Here is a 20229-nt window from a genome sequence, read left to right on the forward strand (position 1 = left end):
ACCTGATTCAGTTCGTCAAACCTAAATTAAATATGAAACATATTCATAAGATTTATTTAAGTTCTGTTGAAAAACTGTTGTAATCCGCATTCATTCCGAGCGGCGGATTGAATTACGCAGAGTGCTGCCTCAACACCAACCCCCTGTAGAAGGTTTAATAGGCAATAAAATGTAATTGCTGAACTCCAAAACGTTACAGCTCTTGGCCAGGAGACTCCCTGTGTCGTCAGATACAGTAGGGTCTTATTTGTGTATGCGCAGCATCAATACATCAATCACCTTGTTGAGGTTTTAGTTTAGTCCACAAATTTGATGGCATCTAAAATGTAGCTATTGGCTCATTTATAAAAGTAAAAAAAAAAAAAATCGAAATTAAGCGTCGTTTAAGCTACAGAGAAATAACAAAGATTCATAAAAATAATAGATATAATAACACAATTACCCAACTGTAAATCAATTTTGCTCACACATATTTTAAAAGAACATGTATTCATTTTTAGTAGCGGTCCTAAACATCCATTTCAGCTTTTATAAATATCAATTTTTTCACCCCATACATTTACACAAAATGTTCAAATTAAATCAGCAAAATATCAGTGTATAGTAGGCCTAATCATATGTCCTGCAATCAAAAAGTTTATTTAGACGTTTGAATTTTAAAAATACCTCATTTAAAGTAGCAAACTTTTGCTTCCTGAATTCTGCAGAAATAAATAACACCGCTGTTATTTTTAATAACAAGTACAAATTTATTCTATGAAAATATGGCACTTTGCCGGCGAGAGATACAAAAATAAAACGTGAAAAATATCACTTTTTTCCAGCCATATTTTCTCTGTAAACTCAAATGGTCACTCGATTATTGAGAAACTTACCTCATTGATTAATGCTCTAGGCCTAGTTTTAAAGTCCCAATTAAACACACAGGCCATCACTGTAAGAAAGATATTGACGTCCCTATAATGAAACTTCAGTTAGAGTTAGTAGCTCAAGTTTTGTAGGTCGATTGTTGTAAGCGTCTCGGAGAAGAAATCAAAGGCCTCTGTGGATAAACCAATGGGGCTGTCTACAGACTCTGACAAACTTGGGGACACGGCATCTGAGAGGTGTAAGCAGGAATCGTTGGAGAAAACGTTAAAGTCCTGTAAAGAGACGTCCAGGGCCGAGGGGCTGCTATTGTCCTGGCCAGATGCACAATCCTGGGCCATTGTTGAGGCGCAGATAGGAACAGTGGGTGACGGGTTGGGGAAATGTTTCAGATGTTTGTCATTGCTACCTAAAGGCGAGACAGTTGCGCTTTGGGAATCACTATTGTGTCCATTCTGTGACTGTTGAGAAGTTAAGGTATTCTGTTGAAATGGATAACCCTCTCTTTCCAAAAGCGCCCCAGATACATTGTTTGCCACTTGCTCGAAAAAAGATTTCCCATCACCCCGTCCTCCTGCCTCCTCCAGGCTCTGTGCTTTCCCCTCGCCGTGATGGTTCTCTTTGCACTGCGTTTGCCGTTTGTGCTTCATCCTCCGGTTTTGGAACCAGACTTTGACTTGCCTCTCGGTGAGGTCCAGCAGAGCGGCGATCTCCACCCGCCGTGGCCTGCAGAGGTACTTGTTGAAGTGGAACTCCTTCTCCAGCTCCAGCAGCTGAGTGTTGGTGTACGCCGTTCTCAGTCGGCGAGTTGCCCCATTGCCACCATCAGAAATCTCGGGCGAACCTATAGGAAGAGATTACAACGTTATACATTATTGATTCGCCACTAATTATATATAACTCTTGATTGTTACAACGCCGCTGTGGGGCTTAAAACTGACCTCACAAACGTGTCAAATATACCGAGGGGCATAAATTGTTTGTGGGAATGAAGCCACGGCACTTGAATTATTTGTGTCCTCATCCCCAATGCCAGAATATACTGATGTGTCTGGTGTGAGTGCGGAGAGGTCCGAGTAAAGATTAATGAACAAGCCAGCTGCCGAGTTGAGTAATGGCAATCTATCATTCTTCATTACTGTCAAATATTAAAATTCATGCCCTGCACTACAAGTAGCTAACACAGAGTTTAGAAGTTACGCAGAACGGACCCTCCGCAGTCAATAACAGTAATATATATAATATACATACATGAGGATATAAAGTTTTCAGCAACATGACCTCTTATTGCTATACTGAACTAAAAGCATACATATCAACATTCAAGCAATAACAGTAAATGCATGAAATTTAAGTAAACTATTTCGTTTTACCTTGAGGGGAGAAGTACAGTGGACCAGGATCCGTGGTTGTTGATGTCGAAATTGTCTGGATTTTCTTGGATGCTTTTTTCTCCTTCATCCAAGGGTACTCTGGGGGTAGGGATGCGGCAGGCAGCGGGCATGAGCCATTAGGGTTCTGCTTGGGCCGGCTGTGGCGAGGGTAGCTGCCGGGATTCAGGCTTGGAATGGTCTGCTCAAAAGGAGGAGGAATCAGTGTCGAGTGTGAAAGCGTCGAGCTCTTGATTGATGAACTTTGAAATGCATCACCGACAGGGGGGAAAGATGTCAGGCACTCAGCGAGCGACGGCTGACTATTGATAAAACCCGTCTCTCGCTCGAATTCGTAATTCATCTCCTCCAAGTCTTGCAAATTCGCCGCTCACAAATTTGTGACCCAAGGAAGATATAATGAAATATCGTGCCCGGTTAAAAAAAACCTATTTTGCTGATTACGGCCGTATGGGGACCGCGGTGCCATTAAACTATTGCTTTCATGGAGACAAGGTTGAAATTGGACCGTATTGCTTGTCACATGATTACCCTCTGTCCAATGACAATTTGGGGTTTAATCAAAAGAAGCCACTCTCTGTGTGATTGATCGAAAAAAGTCCGAGAGGAACGCCTCACTCTCACTCTCGGGGACGGGCTAGTTTATTTACGCATTTATGGTCAGTTTGCCCACTGCTCAGTAGATTATAGCCTAACTTTACATTAACCAGTACCTGAAACAATGTGAGAGTGTGTCCGTCTCCTGTTCTTCATTTATAGTTTGACTGGCCCTCGACTGCCCCTAGACATCAACTGGACAAATAAGATACGCCAAAAGTCATTATCGAAGTAACCAGTTAATCTTAGGGTTTAGTGTTTTTTAGACAATGCGCGCTCTCGATTGTGGATGCACGAGCAAAAGCGCGTGTTACGATGCGCGCGCACAAATTGCGCGTGGACAGTTTTTTTTTTAAAGCACTTAAGCGCGCTCGTGTTCACATGCACACAAATGCATTATGCTATGTATATTAGATTGGTTTTAGCTTAAGAAATGTTTAACGTGTTTTAGATTGACCCAGGACTTAACTTTACAAACTAAATAAATGTAAATTGAATAGATTATAATGAAACGGTTCTTTCTTCAAAGAGGAGTTGCTCAAGGAGAGCGAATATCATTGTTATTTTCCATACAGAATGCATTATTATGACACCATCAAAACAGAACAATCTTATTCTTGACGTAGTACATTCAGTCTACATTGTAATGCAATTAAATATCTAAATAATAACATACTACAAATTATTACACGAGTTGACCTGCCAAATCTGTTTACACCCACTTACAGGCTAAGAAAGCCAATAAAAGGTATTACTCTTAAATGAAAGTGTAAATCCCATGTAGTCTTTTACGTTCAAGAATGTTTCTTCTGTTTTGCCTTTAGAAGTCTTCAGCTAAGACAGAGTAGGCCTCGAGCACTTTATTGCTTATATTCTAAACAAAGAGCCCTGGAAGCCTGCACGCTATCAATCTTACACGCCAAAAGGTCTGACAGCTTCGTGCCCTAAGAACACATTTAAACCATCTAACACTCCCTTAGATCATATGTGACCAGGAAGAAGAGAACAACGTTGTACTCATGGTTAAGAGTTCCCCATTTTATAAATTAAATAGACAAAATTTATATTTTTCAACTACAGGATTGTCCTCGTTCATAATTTCATACCGGATGTGCTGTTAATGGACCAGCGTTGTTTCGGACCAAAAATTCGTTTTTTCTATATTTTCGTTTTTTGGAAATTCTGCTTTTATCGAAGGTTTGGGGAAATAGGATTACTTATTGATTGTAAGAGAGAAACAGTGTGTTTTCAAGCTATACGGGAGACATTGTGTGTAGATGAACGTGGGTGTCGGCATTCTTCAAAAAATACCCACTCCTTCCTACACATTTCCTTCACGAACGAAAAAACCTAGTCTTTTCTCACGAGCTGAGCATCAGAACTTATCAAGGATGTATCATGACGCATGTGTTAATTGTACTGTTATCATGTGTTCATTTATCGATTGAATTAATGATTAACATTTGCAATGCATTATATTTATTCTCATTTGTTAGGCCTGACAGAATTAATATGTGAGTATCAAACTGTATTGCATCGTATTGTATTGCCTTAAATGAATTTTTTATTGTAAATTGTCAGTTAAATTATGAATGTTATATCTCTGCAAAATGTATTAATGCATTTACACGAAGAGTAGCCTATGGGTTTGAGCTTTTTTGCTTTTGTTTAAATAGTACCGGATGTATTTATTTTCATATTCGTTTATTCTAAATCCGAAATTAATTCCAAAATTTCACCAGGCTCTTTTTAATACAACATTTATTGTCTATATCAGCAACACTCTCAAGGTCACTCACATAGTCTAATTACAATGAGCTCAATCTTATTGGTTGATTATGTGAATTGTTTTAATTTAGAATAAATGCATCTGACTGTGCAATTAAAAAAACAACCGGGTTTCAGGGTTTCTACAGAATGTAGAAATTTTCTCAGTTGTTCATTTTGAAAGCCGATATTACCCGAATGAGAAAAAAAATCGTATTAATTAAAATAAGTGTCATTTTAACTTGAGACATTGAATCATTATTTTGCAGTCTGAATAATTTCGTTGTCGTACTGAGTAGAGGTTCCAGCACAATATGTTTTTGAATGCGTCTGGCACGATGGACGGCCTCGCTGACCGTCTGTTGGACTTAATAATAATGCATCTGACAGTCATAGAGCAGAAATTGGAGCGAAAAATGAAGCGATTAATATATATAATATAAAGCTAATGTATTCCTAAATATGCATTTCAATAGGCTTAAAAACTACTACTGTTTATTATTATTATTGTTGTTGTTATTATTATTATTAGTAGTAGTAGTAGTATTAAATGTAGAGGTTGTAAAACTCTTTGAATTACCTGGGACTTAATTTAATGCCAAAGCAGCATGTTAATCAATATTTAGTTAAAAGTAGTCTAAGTTTGCCAGTCGCCGTCTTTAATTTCTTATTTCGCTATTTTCTTTCTCAGGCTTGTCTTATTTTTTATTTATTTACGAATTTGTTGAGTTCATTTGTTTATCTATTTATAGTCGTATGAATTCTGTTGATTTACATGTATTCAGATGCCTGTAATAACACAGATCTGTAGATACTGTAAAGCATAACACCGGCACTGAATAAGATGTGTCTGGATATCAGTGGAGCCTATAACAATATTGGAATCAGATGGTCAGATGAGTGGACTAATAGTCTGTATACACTGTATACTGCTGCTTCGGCCAGCCGCATAGGCTACAAATCTATTTGTTTATGTTAAAAATAGGGATTGGTCTTGTATTCCTGCTGGTGATCTTTGCGAATGAATGCGCGAGAGGTGTATATGGGGTGTTTATGATGTCTGCAAAGGCAGTTGCAGCAGTAGCTCTGGCAACTGTGGGGTTTGATGGATGACCCTCTACCCACACACATCGCACTGGGTTGTAAACGAGCTCCAAGCTCCTATTGTTCTGCTGAAGGTGTATGTCATTTCCGGGCATATTATATCCCTGGCCGAGAAGAGAATCATGCCGTTTTATACAGGAAATGACGTTGTGATAGCATAGCCTGCACTCTTTATTTTTCCATTTTATAATTTAACTTCTTGATTAATTGTAAGATGAACAAGACATTAAAGCAACCTAACTTTGCAAACCAACAACATGAGATTAACCAATAATCCACTGTACATTTCCTGGGATGTATCTGAAACTGTAAACGTAAAGATTGGTTTCATCGTATGGACACATGTTATTGATTAGCAAATTCTGTAGTCTGTCTCCATTAAACACTGGACTTTGATTTAGTGTTAGTGTTTGATGTAGTGTTAGTGTTTAAGACTATAAAGAAACTATGAAGTGAAACCAAATTATTTTAATAGTTGTGAACTATGTGGGGGGAAAAATGAAAATATGGCCATCGATTGGTTTGTCTCGTAGAGCTGTTACAGGTAACACGTGTTTACAGTAGCCTAATATGAAATCAAGATACTGCCTCTTTTTGTGTTTATTAATCCTGGATTAGGGATTAAGAAACACTGTGTTAAATTATCATAGGTGGCCTTTCAATAAGATATATGATTTCTAAACAAAAGCGTTTATGCGTTCAACATGGTTAAAAGAAAGAGATATAGGCTCAACATTGCCTTCATCCTGCTGACCTGCCTGCTGCCAGAAACGCGTCGATCAAATGTCTACTTTATTTTTCCCGTTTAGCTGTGTTAAAACATTAACGAAAGCAAAGTAGCCTCGACATGATACGCAAATGGATATTTACCCTTTTTATCCACAATTTAGTGGAGTAAATTGACCATAAACAACGGCCTAGTTCCCGAAACATAAGTGGAACCTAAGTAGTATGTAAGTGCTATTTTATTATTGCCACCTCCCAAAAGCATCGTTACATACACACGTAAATGTTCGTGCATTAATGAGTGCTCCAGATAATGAGACCGTATATGCTCAGCTTTAAATATATCTTTACACCTCTAGATATACGACACAATTTAGATAAATGAATACATTATACAACTTTGAATATTATAATCTACACTTTAACCAATGTAAAATATAATTTGGTTCTTACACAATTTAGTTCTTATTATTGTAATTATTTTGTTGTATTTGTTACTTTCTGTTTAGTAATGTTTCAGCTGCAATGCCTCAATTTTCCATTGGGGATTAATAAAGTAGTATCGTATCGTACCGTTAAACGATACACTGAAATATTTATGTTGTTTTTTTTGTTTTTTTTGCGCCTGCTATTCTGTGAGCACTTATCCGACAAGATAGCCTACAGCAGCCATACTTCCTGCTATTCATAGCCAACAGAATTTTAGTCCAATGTGTTTCATATCCACTAGACATAAACAAAACCTTCACGTTTTGGTGGACAATGAATGTCTCGCAACTAAAACCTAGTGCACTTTTACTCTCTTCCTCTTAATTAATGTAATCTACCAGGTACTTTTAGTGTTATGCATCGCTGCACAGTAGTCACACTCACAGCTATTATTAACCTCCATATAGTTGCAGCATATTGTGCACTTCACCAAACCCCCTATTTCATTGAAAGGTGTGGGGGGTTTTCTTGGCTAAGAATTATAGTGCACTAACCAGTGCAAACAAAAATTATGTTGCAGTGCGCACTAGATGCACACATTTTAGCAGATTAGCAAATGTCCCTCTGCACAGGGCATTGTGCATTGCTTTTAAATAGGCTATATGTTATGATGTACTGTATATGCCTGCACTTCTTCGATCTTCGAACCATGCATGCTCAACAAACTCTTTTGAACTGCATACAGTATCTCTGTTCAGCACTTCAGGACCTGACAGCTCCTCTAAAGTTGCTATTTCATAACGATAGTTCCAGCTGCTGTGTGGGCTAACAAGCACAACTTGGTTGTCACATAATAAACAACTTTAGCTATAATCATCATAAGAGAGTGAGATTCAATACACTGGAATGGGTGGCATATGTAAACAGTCTTAAACATGATCTTTTGTTGGATCAGATTTCTTGGTGGAATAGCAGAAACCACAGGGCCAAATCATACTTTCAAGTAGCCTAAGGTTAAAGGGGTCTAACAGAGTTTATGGCATCCCAACTCAATTTGTCATTCAAGCAAAGTCATATTATCTTTCACATTTGTAGTAATTATATGCTATTTGATAAATCATTTTCCAAAATTTGATCGGCGGTACATATTTCAAAATGATTTATTTTACCTGTAAAAGTAGCATACAGTTGAAGTCAGAAGTTTACATACAGGTTGAAGTCATTAAAACTCATTTTTTAACCACTCCACAGATTTAATTTTAGCAAACTATAGTTTTGGCAAGTCGTTCAGGACATCTACTTTGTACATGACATGAGTAATTTGTCCAACAATTGTTTATCAACAGATTGTTTCACTTTTAATTGACTATATCACAATTCCAGTGGGTCAGAAATGTACATTCACTAAGTTAACTGTAAAATTCCAGAAAATGATGTCAAGCCTTTTGGCAATTATCCAGTTAGCTTCTGATTGGCTAATTGGAGTGAATTGGAGGTGTACCTGTGGATGTATTTTAAGACCTACCTTCAAAGTCATTGCCTCTTTGCTTGACATCATGGGAAAAGAAAAAGAAATCAGCCAAGACCTCAGAAAAATATTGTTGACCTCCACAAGTTTGGTTCATCATTGGGAGCAATTTCCAAATGTCTGAAGGTACCACGTTAATCTTTAGAAACAATAGTACACAAGTATAAATACCATGGGACTACGCAGCCATCATACAGATCAGGAAGGAGATTCTGTCTCCTAGAGATGAATGTAGTTTGGTGCCAAAGTTTGGTGCCAAAGGTGAAAATCAATCCCTAAACAACAGCAAAGGACCTTGTGAAGATGCTGGAGGAAACAGGTAGACAAGTATCTATATCCACAGTGAAACAAGTCCTATATCGACATAACCTGAAAGGCTCAGCAAGGAAGAAGCCACTGCCCCAAAACCAACATAAAAACCCAGACTACAGTTTGCAAGTGCACATGGGAACAAAAATGTCCTCTGGTCTAATGAAACAAAAATTGAACTGTTTGACAATAATGACCCTTGTTATGTTATGGAGGAAAAAGGGTGAGGCTTGCAAGCCAAAGAACACCATCCCAACTGTGAAGCATGGGGGTGGCAGCATCATGTTGTGGGGGTGCCTTGCTGCAGGAGGGACTGGTGCACTTCACAAAATATATAGCATCATGAGGAAGTAAAATAATGTGGAAATATTGAAGCAACATCACAAGACATCAGCCAGGAAGTTAAAGACTGGTCGCAAATGGGTCTTCCAAATGAACAATGACCCCAAGCATACCTCCAAAGTTGTGGCAAAATGGCTTAAGGACAACAAAGTCCAGATATTGGAGTGGCCATACCAAAGCCCTGACCTCAATCCGAAAATTTGTGGGCAGAACTAAAAAAGCATGTGCGAGCAAGGAGGCCAACAAACCTGACTCAATTACACCAGTTCTGGCTGGAGGAATGGGCCAAAAGTACAGCAATTTACTGTGAGAAGCTTGTGGAAGGCTACCCAAAACATTTGGGTTTTTCAATTTATTTAAACAATTTAAAGGCAATGCTACCACAAAACTAACAATTTGTAGTTATTGTATACAGTCTTCTTATTTTGTGAATACTGTATATTGTATATTATTAGGTGTATTGTATTGACAATTACAATAAACATCTGATTTACACATGTGTAATTCAGATGTTTATTGTAATTGTTATACTGCTATGTTGCTTAGAACTGCACCAAAGACTTTCACTCACTTTTGCACTTGTGTATGTTGAGTGACAATAAAGGGATTTGATTTGATTTATTATTGGAAAATATGTATAATATTACACCCATGTGGGCTACCTCTAAATGAAGCATTGGACTACTGTTGATGCTAAAATAATTGTGCTATTATTGATGCTAAGTGAAAGTCTTGCATTTAGGGTCAAACAATTATTTGTCTCTGTTGTAAAAAATACATTAAAAATAAAATATAATCTGGCTACATTTTCCAGCGACATGAATAACATGATTTGACCATATTCTAATTCACTTTTGTTCACATTTACCATTTAAGACACTTTAAGACACATCAATAAATAGGCCTTGTTCATAGCTCGCCCTAATTAAGTGGGGGTTACTACAGTGAGGCACAGGAATTTTTGCTTGAAAGTTTCGAACAAACCGCTGTCTCCATCTGCTGGATACTGATGGTAATAACTCAAAATGGCTCAACAACCAACACAATCGTCACTTTTACTAAAAATAAAGAAATTATTTTTATTTCTTGGTCATTTTCCAATTAGCCAAAACGAGTTAATCTTTTTGATTCATTCTTTAGAATTCAAAGGCTTACAGGAGTGTTTAATGCATCACGTTACGTGTGCATATTCACGTTAAAACAACCAGTTGAGTTAAAGGGATAGTTCACCCAAAAATAAAAAATATTTCATAATTTACTCTCCCTCATGCCATCCCTGATGTGTATGACTTAGCCTACTTTCTCCTGCTGAACACAATACGTTTTTTTAGAAGGATATTTCAGCTATGGTACAATGCAAGTGAATAGATACCAACATTTTGATCTCCAAAAGCACATAAAAGCAGCATGACTTTAATCCATACGACTCCAGTATTTTAATCTATATTTTCAGAAGAGACATGATAGGTGAATCTATAGTATATAAAAAAAAAACTATTTTGATCAATTTTTAACCCACACCTATCATATTGCTTCTGAGGACATGGATTTAACTGGAGTCATATGGATTACTTTTATGCCGCCTTTATGCACTTTTGGATTGTCAAAGTTTTGGTCACTATTCACTTGCATTGTGAGCACCTCCAAAGCTGAGATATTTTAAAAAATATGAATTTTTGTTCAACAGAAGAAAGAAAGTCATACACATCTGGGATGGCATGAGGGTGAGTAAATGATGAGAGAATTTTCAGTTTGGGGAGAACTATCCCTTTAATTTATTGCACCTTCTTCAAATTCACATTGCCAAAAAGGCTAGAAAGCAGAAATATTGGACACTGCAAGAAAAACTACAATGCGTCAATAGGTTTGTTTCCGTTGCCACTTCTTTCATGACAAGGCAACAAATGGATGATCAGTTCTGCAACGTTTTAATTGTTGCTGGTGAGTAATAAAGTAATCAGCAGAGAAAAACCAGACAGCGTTTTACGATACGGTCTGGGGTATAGAGCCTTTGAAGATTGGTTCATCACCCGAACTGAAGAATATTGTGTGTGTGTGTGTGTGTGTGTGTGTGTGTGTGTGTGTGTGTGTGTGTGTGTGTGTGTGTGTGTGTGTGTGTGTGTTTGTGGTTTACGAAGACATTTTTTTAGGTTACAAACTGGTAATTACAAGGGTATTATGCTATATCACTTAATAAAACATAATCTTTGTTACTGTAATTGTGTTGATATAGACCTGGGGCGTCCAAAAAGTCGTTCCAGGTCCGCCCTCAATCGCTTTGCACCCCATAAACTGTTAAGACTGTGATTGTGGTTTATTGCCGCACGGCCACTAATATCGCTTGCAGGGGCAGGGCACAAACAGAATGTGCAGGCCTGTCCACAAGCATCAAACGAAGCTTTATTTATGCGGCCGGAGAAACGGCATCCGGGCCGTTAACAGGACACTAAACAGTCGGTTGTGAGATAAAACGAGAACGAGCGCAAGAGCATGTGAGATGTGTGAAATATGTGTTGTTATTGCTGGAGTCTGGAAGTGTGTGCGCAGTGTTGCACTGAAATAAAGGACTGGGAATATTAGTGACAGCTTCTCAGTACAATATCGATTATGCTTCTTTTTCTTCAACGTTGAATTGGATGAAATGAGGTTTTGAGCTTTACTTTGAACAGATATATACAGCCCAGAATGTTTTATCGTTTTATTATAAGCCCATTTGATGTTGGGTGGATGTTATTCAGAGTCTTAACGAAATGTACTATTTATAAGAAATGTATTTGTCATGTACACAATTCATTTGAAAACGACTAACACCGTTGATTTGAGGTATTTGCGTATGCACAGTTTCTATGTATTCACATAACATTGCAAGCACAATAATGTTACAAAATTCACTGAAGGACCTTAATGACGTATAACACAATATAAATACAATCTTAATACATAGGTAGTTCAAATACATTTAGGTAGTCACATTAAACATTGATACATTGCGTTACAAGTACTTGTTCCTATAAAAACAAAACTGAAATTCATGCAAATTATTCGTATTTCATAGCAGAACCATTTCCCTGAAATTGTGAACTGGACTTTCAAAACTCATATTTCACATGTACACACTGAATAACAAGGCCTACAAGCAAACTAAATAAAATAATCATCAACAATAAGCTGTACACAAAGACACAAGCATGTTTTCAGATCAAATGTTTGTGCAGTGTTAATCTACAATACAATATGTTGCCTACCTTCAATAATACTTTACCGTTGTTGTGCAAGAGAGAAAATACAGGCTAGTTTACAACACTGTCGTACTAACGAAATCTCTCCATCCACTGCAGTGCAAGTTTACAGCTTTCCTTGTTTTAAATGTCTTTTGGGTGATCTTTATTGCATTTCTTCATCTTCATCCTACGGTTTTGGAACCAAATTTTGACTTGTCTTTCGGTGAGATTTAGGAGTCTTGCCACTTCATATCTACGGTCGCGCGAGAGGTACATATTAAACAGAAATTCTTTTTCCAGCTCGAGAGTTTGATGCTTAGTGTAAGGACAGCGCTTTTTCCTAGTGGACTTCGCATGCAGCCAGTTGGACGCAGGGTTATCTGCAAGAAGGGTCGGAGAGAAAAAGCTAGTCATGTTGCCAGTTGGGGGGGAAACTGCGGCCATTTTATGATCAGCCCGCAATTCGGAAGAAAGAAAGGTCTAATAATAAGGTTACTTGACTACAGTTTAGCATAGGCTCAATGTTATGTTATTCCTGTAATTGTAAAACAAAAATCACGGAGAACATAAAACAGATCTCTGGCTATTGCCTATTATATATTATCGAAAATATTATGTGCAAGCTATATATATATATAATTTTTTTTCCCACTCATACTGACAATTTAGAGTGAATGAAGGGGGAAACAATGGCCTAAAGAAATTATGTTTTTAAAAAAAATCCAGTCCGTTTTATGGAAACAATTGTGCGACTTTAATTATGCCATAAAATCCAATGTGATGTGACTAAATCCACACTTGTCTTGAACATTATGACAAGGATTTGCATGATACATAAAGGACAGTTGTAGATGGCAAATATATTCGCATAAATTGCATTACTGGACTGGATTTAGCATTTATACTGTCTCTTAGCAAATGCAGATTATTGCCACCCATGAAAATAAGGATCTTGAAAGAGGGGAAGATTAGAAGACATTCTAGCCTGAATATATAGCCTATAACAATAGCCTAATAAATGGCCAAATACATTGTTGTGACTTCCTTTACTCAACTGCTGTATTGTAAGCTATCAATTCTGACTTTTTATGGGTTATAATTCTTTTAAATATATCTGTTAATCTGTTATGCTACAAGGAATTGAAGACTTTTCAACATATCAAGCCACATTCTGTTATAAACTGAGCACTTACTTGGGTCTAGATCTATCTTCGTCTCTGCTGAGGTTTTTTCATCTTGTGACCCGCTGGAAACCGCATCGTCCGGTACCTTCCTCTCTGCTGGGGTCGTGTTGTTGTTGTCAACCTCGGGCACTAGAAGTGTGTGCGTCGTGCACTCACCGTTCCCGACCAATGGTTCAAGTTTGATATCATGGTGCATTTCTGATGATAATCCCGTGAAAGGCAGGGACGCAGATAACGGTTCCAAAGCCCAGGGACGCACGGATGCTCCATCGGGTTCTCCTGTTGAACATGGATGATGATGATGGATGTATGGGTGGTATGCGATAGATGCACTGCCTGGGGGTTGCACAGGCACGGGACTCCACGATGCGCCAAAAATAGATGATTTGGCCTGAAATGTGTACGGCTCCTGCTCGCCATATTCATGTAGCGTCAGCTCGCGTGCCTGATGTTCGACCACGGGTACAGATGAGAACCTCGGTGCCAAATGATCATCATTGTCGTGTGGAATGTGTGAATCAGCGTAGTAGCTCAGTGTCCCCAATGACGACATAACAAAAACAAGCAAAGAGAGTCCCAGCCGAACGTATACACCCACAATGAAACGGACCCAAATTCAGAATCCGTGGAAATCGAGTAACTACTTGACTTCACGGTGAACTACAGACCTCTGATAAGTTGAACCATTGCTGAGATTGGATTGGATCTGGGAGGCACGTGACTGTGGGAGATAAAGGGAAAGCCTAACCAGTGCGCGCTGTTAAATGGCCTCCATTTTACAAGGCATATTTTTAATGTAATAGCCATGAAGGCGGATTTTATTTTATTCATGTTGTTAAGATCATGCGTAACAGAAACGTATATTTGCATCATTGTAGAATTAGTATGGATCCAAATGTTAATGGTGATCCAGTCTACTGCTGTCCATTAAAAAATAAAACCATTGCGGATCACTAGCGTGATCATTGCCTTGAAAACTGAAGGTCATCCACCCTGTTGTTTATAACAACAGTTTGCAAACCCAAAGATAAAGCTATAAGGAAAACAAGGACTCGCGCACAAGAAGACAAAGTAGTTCAGACATAAAGTGGATCTTTACTTGAGCCATATGTATATTTTATATGGCAATAAGTGCCATTGGATGGTTGAGATATGACCTGCTAAGTGAGCAGGCATAGGTACTGTTCTAAATAAATCCTTATTAAAAGAATGAATGAAACGAATGAATAAAATATTAAAATCAAATAAACATTTAACTGAGAGTTTGATCTACATCGCAAATAGTAAAACTGCAAAACAACGAGACAGAGAGAAGAGAGAGAGAGAAAATAAGGTTGGGGTTTAATATTCTATCGAAACGGTTGTTAATACACAAAATATTTGTATTTATTGTATAATTATCCCCACATTATTAAAAGTTTGTATTTGAACACATTAGCCTATATTATGATTGGTTACATTTATAAGAATAAACGCTGCATCGATTATACGCCTGTTCTGACTGTAAGTGATCAGACCATTAATAATACACGGCTTTTGAAAATCAGAAACGGATAAGGGAACATTAAATATGTATTTATTTGTTTAAAATATATTTTAAATATTCTATAAATAAACATTTCAGAAATATATAAAAAAAACTTAAAACATATAGCAAACATACTGTTTTTGTGTGTGTGTGTGTGTGTGTATGTATATGTATATATATATATATATATATATATATATATATATATATACACACACACATATATATATACATGCACACAACATATATATATATGTTTTATACATATATATTTATATATGTTGTGTATATATATATACATACAATATATATATATAAAATGTTAAAAATTAGAAGAGGTATACATATATTTATATATGTTGTACATATATTGTATGTATATATATATACACACACATATATATACATGCACGCAACATATATATATGTTTTATACATATATATTTATATATGTTGTGTATATATATATATATATATATATATATATATATATATATATATATATATACATACAATATATATATAAAACGTTAAAAATTAGAATAGGTATACATATATTTATATATGTTGTACATATATTGTATGTATGTATATATATATATATATATATATATATATATATATATATATATATATATATATATATATATATATATATAATGTTGTGCATGTATACAACATATATAAATATATAACGTATATAAATATATATGTATACCTATTCTAATTTTTAACATTTGTTTCGTTGACGGAATTGTATGTATTCACGTCTAGAGATGTTAGAGAATTTTTTTACTTGAATAAAAAACAGTTAATGTAGACGTCACCACGTTAAGCATGTTGAGGTTAGAATTGTGTAATATTATTTAATCAAGGCGAGATGACTGTGCACCATATAGCCCACAATGATATGCCAATAGGCCAATACAGAAAAACGCAATTGAGCTTTGCTCTGATCTTGTCCTCCAGGAAGAGGGGTTTCTGGGTACTTCAACAGACTTTGTTTATAACAGGGGCTATTACTCTGTTTTTCTTCAGGCTGTAACTTGGCTGTCTGGCCTGAATATGGCCAATAAAGCCTTTGTGTTTTTTCTCCGGCCCAGCAGACACATCCGGCAATGTGGGCGTGCCCTCGGTCTCAGATGCGCACGCGGCTTTGCATTTGCATTGATCATAACCGAGGCCTTGCTATCTCCACCTGCACTCCATGAAACATTATTAACTTTCTAAACTGGCCTAAATAGCTTATTATAACAATACAATTCAAAAAGATTTGCTTTATTCACATTTGCTTTAATCATTGATATTTCATGAGTGTTGCTGAGCCTTTTGCTTTTTCAGAAACAATATAGCCTACTTCTCTGAACTGTTCTCAAACTTCGGAGCAATGCTTCGATGTTGTGCTGAAGCTCACTGCGAGGCAATTAAGACAGTTTCGTGTTGTGGAGATGTAAATTGGAGCCCAACAACATGAAACTACCTAAATCACGCAGCAGTCGTCTTTTTCACTTTCTTGAGACGAACATAAGTGAGAAGGCAACACACGAAGTTTGTTTCCTATTTATTTTCTCGACATTGTGTTGCACAAGCAAACAAGTACAATACAAATTCATTTTGTCCACACTGACCTGTGATCTTACCAGCGTTTTCTGATGACAGTGATTTTTGTCATCTTACATAAGTTGTTTGCTATTAATGGAACATTCACTTTAAATTCCATCAAATGAAATTTGAAGTTGACAGGAATAGAATTGGGTAATTGGGATAGGAGTGATTGGAATAATGATTTTAGCGTGAATCTTAATGGTAACAGTATGACTGAGGAAGACTTGGCAGAAGATGCAAAAAACTTTGCTTTTACAGTAAGGAAAATTACAATCAACACTGGCCCAAACTCTCCGTTACAAAGATGGCTCAGGAGTGTTTCACATAACAAGAACTCAATGTTTAAAGTAGGCTATAACGACTTATTATGCGTACATGCCTTTATTCAGTTCTGCCACCTATGAATAATGAATTTACAGCGGAATCCATCCCGTTTCGGCCCGAGTCTCCTGAAAGATTTTGCCTTTAAATGCTATTAAAATAAAAATAAAAAAATGAAGCATCGTGTTCATAACGATACAAGTTTCTATAATTAAAGAACCGATCTTTACCACTTATGCCTAGAACAGCAAATACATGACAAGGTCATACTTAAGAAGAAAAGTATTATTAATTATATTTAAAAAATGGTTTCTTTAGTTATTATTACAACATGCAAATATCGTAGTTATATACAGTAAATGTACAATATTGTCTAAATGTTATTTACATTAAATTCCAAAAAACACCTTCAGCATTCGATATTTCCCCCTTACTTTTACAGTGAGGTACCCTTGACAGTTTATAAATAACCATGACATGTTATGACGACATGGATGTCAAATAAAATTTTACATAAACAGATAAAAACGTCAACAGTATACGACACACAATAAGTTATCAATAGTATCTTGCACAAGTCATATATGCACACACACCTACAGAGACGCTTTGCTGTAAGAAGGCTGCAGTTGATGGAGGAGGGCGCCAGAGGTCTAGAGCCAAACTGAGGCTTCAGGAAAAACTGAAGTTAGCCGACAGCTCTCGGATTCGGTTTTCTCGGCTCATCTTCTTCAGCTTCATCCGACGGTTTTGAAACCATATTTTGACTTGTCTGTCCGTGAGGTGAACGCTGCGGCTGATCTCCAGGCGACGCTCTCGTGTCAAGTACATGTTGAAGAGGAACTCTTTCTCCAGCTCTAGAGTCTGGTGTTTGGTGTAGGGGCAACGCTTCTTACGGCCACTCTTCGCCGTCAGCCAGTTAACCGTATTGTCGTTTTTGGAATCTCCTGCAAAAATTGAAGAAGATATTAGTCCCAAAATTCCCACATGCAGTTAGCTCCCATTTTTAAAGCTTAATCGATTAAATATTGATTAATACTTTTCCTGTGATCATGTTATGCATATTAGACGTTAATTAATTAAGTATACAAAAGCATACATAATTACACAATAAGTACATAGGGTGCAGTAGTATTACTCTCCTATGAATAGTATGAAACTATTAATCCACATTGATTTTAGTTTTTTGTTTTTTGTGGTTGTTGTTTATTATATAAATAATTTGGCTTTGTTATTTTTATTTATTTTCTTGTGAGGACAATTGCCTTAAAAAAGAGTGGCAACGCTTAAAAACTGCCCGTGAATAGTATAAACTGAATACGTTTTTGGTTAAATTGTAACCAAATCAATGTTCCATGTTACAGATGCATCAAGAAAAATTAATTGTATAACTCACATCAGTTGATTACAGATCTTAACAGCCAAAGGATAAATACACTTGCATAAGACGTACAGACAATGGGTATAGTCCAGGGTTATTATACTGTACGCTTTTTTTTTTCTTCTTCATTTTTCTCGTGAGCAATATGCTTTAGCCTAAAAGATTTTAAGGTAATCATTTTTAAGACAGGCTACAGTTAGGAAACTGTAAACACGTTTTCTTATTGGTGTTGACATTTTACGCGAACTAATATTATGCCATGTGCTATAAAAGACTTGCAGAGAGAAATTGTGTGATCCGCAGATTTCATATTGGTTAAATGAGGGTTATTCAATTGTGCGCTTTTGTCTAATTAGATGTCATGAAAAGTATATTATTCAATGAGCTTATTTTTTAAAGTGCAAACTTTAGGAACCACAGGGCCGTATTTGTTTACGCGTTGCATTTGACTCGAATTAATGTTGTAAGATACTATATAAACTTCATATTGGTCATGAATTGGTTTCACGATTGTGCTGCCAAAACTGCCCATACTAAAGCCTTATTATGGGCTATATTTAAAGAAATATTATAGCAATGCAATGTAATTATGTGCAGTTCGTCATATATCAGGGATATAGCCTATTTACTGCGCGCGCGAATGCGTTCATTTCTCTACACGAGAACAATCTCTCTTAGGACCTTATGCCCGAGCAACAAAACTAACCTTTAGTAACATGTATCGCCTTTTCTGGACTGTCCGGTGGTTCGGGAGATGAAGCGGTGCCGGTGGAGCCCCTTAGCTCCTTGTTTCTTCCCGGGGCGCATGAGGAGGGCTCGTCGCTCTCTTCCCTGCTTGTTTCTGCTGGAATGGCCGAAATAGTGCTGTCAAATCGAGTCGAAAGTTGAGGAGCAACGTGAGGCGAAATAGACTGGTTGTCTGGAAAACCTTTAGACGTAGTGCATGTCTGAGATAGGCGGAAGTAGCCAGGCACCGGAACACATCCGTTATTGTTGCTGGATGGGCATGAGTTTGTTGTCAGACGCGAGTACGATATATCCTCTGTAACGGTGTCTTTTGGACACTTCTCAGACTCGTATAAGCAGTAAGAGTTTTCCTCTTTAATGGTGGGCGAGAACGACCGTGGGGTAATTTGGTTGTTAGGCTGTTCGATGCGACAGGACCTAGACGTCTCCAGCCATGCTTCCATGCCTTGATATGGGCCACATGCAGGGATCACATTTTGGGAATTGCTCTCACTCCGTTTGAGTCCAGGAAAATAGCCACAGCTAGATAGTCCGTAAGAATAGTCGGAGGTCGGCTGCAAGTAGACTCCGCTGTTTTGGTAGTAGTGCCCACTTCCCTCGGCCCTTCCGTGGATCAAGGAGTCGACCAGAAAGGAATTTCCAGATGGACTATCGGAGCATGACATCTTTGTGGTATAATTTGACGGTGGAAGAAGATTGCCCTTTCTGGATGACATTTCTTGTGCAAAACATGCTAAATATAATTACTGATAACTATACAACTCAGTGTGAGCTAACAGCCAATTAAATCGCTAGGAGCACCGTTGACTCCTCCCTCTGTGCGCACGTATAACCTTGTGTACCGTTTCCTTTTCAGGCTACTACGCTTAAAAAAAGAGGCAAATCCATATAAACTCGATCAGTAGTTTATGAAAACTATACAAGGAATAAAAACAGAATTTAATATGAACTGTGTGATGTTTATGACCACTGACTTCGTTAACACTGCCACTGCCACTGAGCCGCAAAGCCTTATGAACCGCGTAAAACCAAAAAGCAACAAGGTATCGAAAAGGAGAGCATGTGCTAAAATAGTAAACCTTTATGATACACTGTGATTGTCCCAACAGCCCTTTACGCACATAAACAGTGAGTTACAGTCCGCTTTTCTGCTTTTCATGCAGGCGTTACCTCAAAACAATG

At 37.3% G+C, this 20229-nt stretch overlaps 3 protein-coding genes across 3 annotated transcripts; all 3 read right to left on the bottom strand.

The window, feature by feature from the left end:
* Nucleotides 1-607: 607 nt before the first annotated feature.
* hoxa2b (homeobox A2b) lies at nt 608-2832 on the bottom strand. The gene is made up of 2 exons (XM_052147179.1): nt 2241-2832; nt 608-1711 (listed from the first exon to the last, which is right to left on the bottom strand). The coding sequence occupies exons 1-2, from the start codon at nt 2599-2601 to the stop codon at nt 981-983; spliced, it is 1092 nt and encodes a 363-aa protein (XP_052003139.1). The 5' UTR covers nt 2602-2832; the 3' UTR covers nt 608-980.
* An 8991-nt stretch (nt 2833-11823) lies between these two features.
* hoxa9b (homeobox A9b) lies at nt 11824-14101 on the bottom strand. The gene is made up of 2 exons (XM_052147502.1): nt 13475-14101; nt 11824-12661 (listed from the first exon to the last, which is right to left on the bottom strand). The coding sequence occupies exons 1-2, from the start codon at nt 14016-14018 to the stop codon at nt 12423-12425; spliced, it is 783 nt and encodes a 260-aa protein (XP_052003462.1). The 5' UTR covers nt 14019-14101; the 3' UTR covers nt 11824-12422.
* Nucleotides 14102-16614: 2513 nt separating this feature from the next.
* hoxa10b (homeobox A10b) lies at nt 16615-19949 on the bottom strand. Its single transcript, XM_052147059.1, has 2 exons — nt 19007-19949; nt 16615-17866 (listed from the first exon to the last, which is right to left on the bottom strand). The coding sequence occupies exons 1-2, from the start codon at nt 19761-19763 to the stop codon at nt 17592-17594; spliced, it is 1032 nt and encodes a 343-aa protein (XP_052003019.1). The 5' UTR covers nt 19764-19949; the 3' UTR covers nt 16615-17591.
* Nucleotides 19950-20229: the final 280 nt, after the last annotated feature.

The sequence above is a fragment of the Xyrauchen texanus genome, chromosome 17 (assembly GCF_025860055.1).
Source record: "Xyrauchen texanus isolate HMW12.3.18 chromosome 17, RBS_HiC_50CHRs, whole genome shotgun sequence".
Lineage (NCBI taxonomy): Eukaryota > Metazoa > Chordata > Actinopteri > Cypriniformes > Catostomidae > Xyrauchen > Xyrauchen texanus.

Bases quoted from the DNA above. Each gene is read 5' to 3' on its own strand.
- hoxa9b (XM_052147502.1), bottom strand. From the start codon at position 14,018: ATGTCGTCATTGGGGACACTGAGCTACTACGCTGATTCACACATTCCA. The intron at 12,662-13,474 runs GTAAGTGCTCAG...CCCTTCTTGCAG, and splicing joins GAAGATAGATCTAGACCCAA to ATAACCCTGCGTCCAACTGG.
- hoxa2b (XM_052147179.1), bottom strand. From the start codon at position 2,601: ATGAATTACGAATTCGAGCGAGAGACGGGTTTTATCAATAGTCAGCCG. The intron at 1,712-2,240 runs GTAAAACGAAAT...CTCTTCCTATAG, and splicing joins ACTGTACTTCTCCCCTCAAG to GTTCGCCCGAGATTTCTGAT.
- hoxa10b (XM_052147059.1), bottom strand. From the start codon at position 19,763: ATGTCATCCAGAAAGGGCAATCTTCTTCCACCGTCAAATTATACCACA. The intron at 17,867-19,006 runs GTTAGTTTTGTT...CAATTTTTGCAG, and splicing joins GGCGATACATGTTACTAAAG to GAGATTCCAAAAACGACAAT.